At 36.1% G+C, this 7,426-nt stretch overlaps 1 protein-coding gene across 1 annotated transcript in view; it reads right to left on the reverse strand.

The window, feature by feature from the left end:
* LOC145690689 (uncharacterized) overlaps positions 1–4,724 on the reverse strand; it is a 119,383-nt gene extending 114,659 nt beyond the window's left edge. The window contains exon 1 of the mRNA XM_081765855.1: positions 4,622–4,724. Coding sequence (XP_081621981.1) covers positions 4,622–4,671 — 50 coding nt within the window. The 5' untranslated portion in view covers positions 4,672–4,724. The remainder of the gene's footprint in view (positions 1–4,621) is intronic.
* Positions 4,725–7,426: the final 2,702 nt, after the last annotated feature.

Raw genomic sequence — 7,426 nt, forward strand, 5'->3', positions numbered from 1 at the left:
TGGGAATATTCCCGGTTTTTTCCCTGGCATATAAATTCCCGGGAAGGAATTTATTTTCATTTCTTTATTTTATTTTCCAAATTATAATAGCCGTATGACTAATTACTTTACATCCATTTGTTAAGATTTACTTCTCGGCTTTAAATAATTTGGAGGTTAAAAAAATAAAATTCGTTGACTGTACTGTATATAACTAATCATATGTTGAGAGAGAGGTATATGGGAACATCTCTCTTTCATTAGTTCCATTTCCATTTGCACTAAAAAGTAGCAAAGTATTAATTTACAAATGATGAAAAGGAACCAGTTTGTAAACTAATGTAGAAATAGAGATGAAGTACAATTAATACACCCCAAACCATCGTTAGTAATAGACGTCGGTCTTTCTCTTGTCTTTGGCTGAATTTCTGAAGAGGTACTCGGACTTCTCTTACATGTGAATTAACGCATGAAATTTCGAGAAATAGGTAGGAAGAAAGGTCGTGTGTGGCAATTTTATGTGGTGAATTATAAAGATAATTCAGTATCTTGCAAATTTTGTGAACATAAATATGTATGTACAAATGTTGATAAATTGGTGAGACATGTATCTTCTGGCAGTTACCCAATCTAATTTATTTATAACATGTAAAAATTTAATATGTTTGAAATATCAGTAGTAGAGTGAAGTTTAGAAAATCCACTTACTTATAAATTTAAACTGTTTAGCGGTGTAAAAATATGTGGACTTACTGTACCATTTTCTCCACATATTTACTTTCATATACTTTCATATAACATATTGTAAGTAAATACACATTTATGTGCACTCTCTAAATATAATAAAATATTAATAAAGTACGCGTAACATAGTACCGTTCAGAATATACATATTAAAGAATCCTCTGGAGACAACTGTAATAATATACTGTGATAAAAAAAAACGAATTTAATTTTGAAATCATCATATAGTAGTAGAATGCAATTTTCTTTGTGATTGTCCATAAATTCCCGGATAAATTCCCATTTTGGGAATATTCCCAGGGAATATTTCCAAAAAATATCTTCCCGGGAATTTACCCATCACTAGTTCTACTGGCCGTCTGCCTTCTTAATCTTTAAACGCCCATTGACGCAACTGCTGTGTCAGGGCTTTAAACCTCAATGGCTCAGTCTTAAACCTCAAATTAAGGCTGGAAGATGGTTTTGGTACCAATTTATTCCTGAAAGATGCAGCTTTGTTGGTGTGCATTTTATGTATGTGGGAGGAGGGTAAATATCGTGTTTTTCTTTTTCTTTTTGTTGTTTTTTTCAACAGGTTTTTGGGGGCCATTCCCCCTTTTAGGGGATAGATTCATAAAAATTGTTACATGAAGCAATGAAGTAGGCCACTACATGGTAATATCGTGTATTTGTACTTCTTGCTTATATAGGGTAGCAGAGAGGGGGCAAAGTTAGCCAATTTTTGGAGTTTAAGTTTTTTGACGTAAATTACATTTATTTTTACAACAAACATCAATAGCTCAGTCCTTAATTAAGCTAGAAAGATGATTTGGTACCAAAGTATTTTTGAGGGATGAAGCTTTCCGTCAGTTGCATTTTATGTATATAGGGGTACGTATGTACGTCCGAGAGAGGGAGGATGAAGTTCGTTTTTTTAATTTTTCATCAATTTTTTTCATCAGGTTTTGGCGGGTATTCCTCCCCCCTTTGTGGCACACCCATAAAAATTGGTATGTGAAGCAATGAAGCAGTCCCCTACATGATAGTAACCTGTATGTGTACTTGTTGTTTATAGACGAAGAGGGGGTCAAATTTGGTTAATTTACATTTATTTTCGGGACGGTCCCATATAACACAAGATATATTTCACTGAAGTGGTCTAGAAGCATAATTCTTGTTCGTATACATGATGTGTGTAGCAAAAATGATTTGCATATGGACGTGGTACTATAGTGGGGGAGGGGAGAGAATGTCTAATTCAATGAATGTTTTCCTGTGCACATTTTTTAAAAATATTTCTTACATAAAACGAATTCATTACGCAATGGCAGCAATGGCTACCATTTCTTATATTATTGTCACAAGTATGTGGCCTACAGATTAGCATAATTTTGTCAGCGTAGGGTGGCTGCAAGGATTGCCAGGGCCCCGCAAAGTCAATATTTTCATATTTTTAACGATTTTTTATGTCTGTTCTTTTTCTACGAATACGGCGGGAATTTCACGAGTGTTACCTCGTTGGAATTTGTGGTCTATAAGCTTTCCAATGGTGTATAACTCATGACTCTGTGATAATTAGGGGGTCACCAGAGCCCCGAACGTGAGAGTCTACCATTTTGCTAAAATCCCTGGCGGGTGTCTAGAGTTAATTGTGTTGTTATGCCGTAGACACTAATCATTATTAGCTACCCATGTTGCAGATAGAGCTGTATCTTGACAACTGTTTAGTAAAAATGTCATTTGCTCCTTGTAGGCTAGTCACTGCTCTTTTCTATGAGTTGCATTGTATTTGTCAGAGCATTTCCTCTAGCTTATGATGTGAGAACTGTTCATTATTATGGAAATGATAGTGATCAAAAAATACCCAAGTTTTGAATATGTGAATTTGGATCTTAGAATAGTGTATAGTGTGTTTAACCTCCGTTATTCTTGAAAATTAAGAAATGTTCAAATACTTCACTTGAATTTCTGTTGGTTTAGTTATACGCACATTGATGTGCAGTATTTCGTTCAGTAATTGCTATTACAATAAGAATATAACTCTGATTGTAATTTACTCCATGCACAAATCCTGCGGAGGATGGGTTGTTTGTTAGAAAATTAAATTAGCTTCTTCAATCTGATATTTTAGTTGTTTGAAACATGTCCAACCAGCATCGAAAAAAAAACACGTTTAAAACAATTTGTTTAAAACGATTAAAACAAACTGAATAAAACAACAGCCCTTGTTTTAAACATGTTTTAAACACTTGTTTTAAACATTTTGTTTTAAACATATCAAGCCTGGCTCCTATGCTTTCACTTGAATTCGCGAGGGATAATGTGTAAGACAGGACTTTCTACCTATCTTTAGCTCTGGAAGTGTAACACTTTCAAGTATGCCTTCAGCAACATCAATTCTAAAGTCCTCAAAGTACATATTGATGAAACATACAACATATATCAACATTTCAGTTGGTAGGGAGGTGAAACGGGATGGAGGGATTAACGGGAGCATTAAATCTGCCTCTTGCTCATATAGAAACATATGGAAGTTTTTCGTAAGTCTACGACAATGGGTTATTTTCGTACTCTTAATATACGAGGGTAAGCCAAACATTATTTGCAATTTTGACTTAACTCATCTACATTGTTCATACTGACTTCTGTCCTTGTTTATTATATTGTTATACTGTTGTAGTCATACTATGAAAGTTTGATCCTAATTCCTTTACTTGTCTTCCTTTTGTTGTAGATAGATCCTGACCGCTCCATTAGAAATTTGCACCAAAGAGGAACAATGAGATGTGATCCGGTTTTTGTGGTAGGAACAGGAGTAAAAGTGGATCTGAAAAGGTAGGGGAACGCATGACGTTACATCGTCCCTCGTGCCTATCTTTGCCCATTGTAATTTCTTTATGAAGTGGGTGGGCGTCATAGATATTTTTTGGAAGTGGGGTAACAGCGTCCTCACGCAATCACCCTCACTTTTACCACTGGGTCTGAAGGTGTACCAGGAGCCACAATCCATCAAAGACCTTCGACACAATACGGGAATAGTGTCTTTCCATAACGGAGTGTCTACAAATGTATTGGAAACTTCAAAGATGGTCGCACAAGTGTTACGCATGAGGAAGGAGCTGGACGACCATCTAGGGAAACACACAAATGATGACAACATTGGGCTTGCGCGTGATATGGTTCTATTAGACAGACGAGTGACTATTGATGAAGTGGCACATCGACTAGAAATTAATCATGGTTCTTGATACAACCTTCCGACCACAAAACCCGGATCAATTCTCGTTGTTCCTCTTTAGCGCAAATTTCTAATGGAGCGGCTAGGATCTATCTGCAACAAAAGTAAGACAAATGGAGGAATTAGGATAAAATTTTTACAGCATGACCACAACAGCATAACAATAAAATAAACAAGGACAGAGGTCAGATGAACAATGCAAGAAGAATTATGTCAAAATTGCGGATAATTTTTTACTTACCTTCGTATATAGGGTGTTCAGCACCCAAAAAGCTGGCAGGGAAACTGTCACCTCCAAAGCTGTGCAGGAACATCACAAAATAACCTTAATTAGTGCTGATATTAGTCAGTGAATGATATTACTTTGCACGTGGCATTTTATTTTCTTTTATTTATTTTTATGGAGCAAGTCCCCATCTCGTAGTTGATGCTGAAAAGACACAATAAACTTTAAAAGCGAAATTAAACTTTAAAAGCACAACTTACCTTACTTGTCGAACGGAATGATCTGCAAGGAAATTTCGACTTAGGCAAGTAGTTTTTTTTTTTTCTTTCTTCAAACGATAAAAAAATTCAGTTAAAATTCTTGAATAATAACAAATTACTTGGTAATAGTAATTTAGATTAAATCCACAAGCTACAATGAAATTACACACTTACTCTAGGCCTATGTGAACTTACCTTAGCTTTATCAGCCTCTGGGCAAGATAGTCGTGGTGACTCATTATCATTTACTGAAGGAGCACTAGGAGAAGGTATGCCGTTTGTGGCTGTCCGTCCTTGAGTGAGTCTGTCGGTAATATGAATAAGCATTTTAGTGCAATGATTACTGATATCATATTAAAAGGTATTCATTACAGCACGTATACAGTTCCATAATAAAAATCTTTCAACAAAAGGGTTGCAAACTTACACATTTACAACTATTGTATTAAACATTTAGAAAAGAAGATAATTTATTTAGAATAAGTTAACGCTGTTAAGAAAACAGTTAGGTTTTAAAGAAAACAGTATTTCAATTAAGTTTTTTTTTTTTTTTTTTTTTTAGTATAGAAAAGTTGTCAAATGAATGAGGGTGACGAAGCTATACTGATTGATATTTTTAACGCTAGTTTCGTTGATCTAATTTCAACTTTTTCAGTGAAATGACTTTTGCGTCACAGTGCTTTAGTGAATAAGAATAATTTCAGTGAGGTTTTGATTTATTTTTTTGTTTAGCATCTTTTTTCATCATCGCAACTGTATGAGACCTGGATCTACAGTTTCACATGGGATCCAAACCACATGAACTCACCTGGGTCTCCCGTGCCAAAGACGAGTATGTTAACCATGAAGGAGCTCTAAGAATTTCATTATATTTTTAAGTTTCCAAGCACGGTAGCCTCAACCAAACCGAAACAATGCTGGATAAGAAATATTTCCGGCTGAAAAACGGTTTTGGTGATTGCTGAACCAACAAAACACTATAACTCTTTTCTTTCTAATTTGGGAATATTGGCGGAGCCACCGAATACTTTTGCCTTGTCTTCATTAATACGGGTGGGAAAAAAAAATGTTTTTTCCTGATTGAAATAAATCAGTTGGAAACATTGAGTTAATAACATAAACATACTGGTGATTGAGTGTTGTCATGTGCATTTCCCGCTATCAAGTATCTTCTATCTAATGTTTCTGCATATTTCTTTTATTAATGCTCAATTATTAGAAGTTGTATATTCGTTACAAGTAATTTAATCCCTTTATTGTTTACACTTATAGTGTCATTCGATTGAAAGCACTATGCATAAGAAGTGATTTGACCTTTGTATGTTGAAACAAAATACTATGAACTCATCCAGATTACATCACGTGCATTCCTTTTTTTGTACTTTGGTGAGAAAATAAATAAAAAGAAAGTGATAACAACAATACAACCATTCAGTTATCTGTATAGTATATCTGTGAAGTATATCAAGTACAACCATTCTTGGAAACGGAGCCAGTGTTTGTGGTGTTTCAGAGTTAAGGCTCTCCAAAATCGTGCAAACCTTTAATTTCAACACGTCCTATGCTGAATTCGTGAAACCGTGGAGTGTCGGCCCATATCAGCGTAAAGAAGTCATACAAGGTACGTACACAACTCAAAAATGCATATTTCATGAATGAGCAATGTGTGTACAGGTAATTGTCTATACGATATATACATATAATTCTCAGACATGCTCTCAACTGAATATTCATACAGGGTGCGGCACGTAAAACCGGCCCGTCGTAATATTCTGGTATATTGTGTTTTTGGCAACACTTAAATAATCTACCTTCCTACCAAGAGATGGCGTGTCGAGGTCGGGTCGACCTACGTGACCTGCAGCAATCACGTGCAGCCGCAGCCAGTGAAACTTGTCGAAACCAGTTGAGAAAAAGGCCTTGTTGTGTTAAGCCGGGTGAGTGTCAGTGTGTGATAATGCCGTATTCGATACCCGAGCGTGTTGCCATTGTTGAAGGGTTCATTCTCACTGGATCTTTTGTGAAAACAAAGAATTTGTTTCGGGAGAAATTTCCAGGACGTTCTGTGCCAGCAAAAAGCACCATTCAGTAATTGATTGAAAAATGGCGGCGTACAGGATCGGTTCAAAATGCTCCCAGGAACAGACGACCATCTGTCTGCACACCTGAATTAAAGATGCCCCCCCCTGGATCCGCCCCTGGGTGAGAACATAGCATCCCTGTCGAACTCTTTTTCAATTTCCATGCTCATCTGTCAGTTCTTCTTGTATTCTAACACTTACTTATTGCTTCATATATAAGATGCTTATGAATCTTGGATCTTTACATTCCAACCCACCTCCTTTAGAATTCCCAACAACGATTCCCATTTCACAAGGTCAAAACTTTTTCTAGATTAATAAATACAACATAAACCTCTTTCCCTTCAACCTTTTCATTTGTTCTTCCACACAATCATCTGTTCAGTATTCGAAGTAAAATTTTTGCAGTATGCGATATGATACTAATAGTTCTATGCTTTCCACATCTCTCTGTGTTCGATTTCTTAGACACCAGTATCATGATTGTCTTCAGGAAATCATTGGACACTCTTCTGTTTCGTATATTTCATTCGGGACAATTCTTTCTTGCCATTATCTCCCACATTCTTAATGAATTCGAATGGTATATTATCTAACCCTGTTGCCTTTCCATTCCTAATCTTGTATATAGCTTTCTCAAATTCATCCCGAAAAATACTAATAACTTTGTCATCTCACGTCTTCATTTTCTACTTCAACACTAGGCCACACCAGGGACGTACGCAGGGGTGGGTCCTGGGGGTCCGGACCCTCCCCGAAATTTCTACTTTTGTGTAAATTTACCCTAATTTTAGGGGCAACTTTAGGAATTTTAATATAAAATACCCTCATATTGAGTTTGGACCCCTCCCGAAATAAATTCCTGCGTACGCTACTGGGCCACACAGTCTATCCCTACTCTCATATAAGTCTATCACTT

The sequence above is a fragment of the Thermobia domestica genome, chromosome 1 (genome assembly GCF_964235325.1).
Source record: "Thermobia domestica chromosome 1, izTheDome1.hap1.1, whole genome shotgun sequence".
NCBI classification, from domain to species: domain Eukaryota; kingdom Metazoa; phylum Arthropoda; class Insecta; order Zygentoma; family Lepismatidae; genus Thermobia; species Thermobia domestica.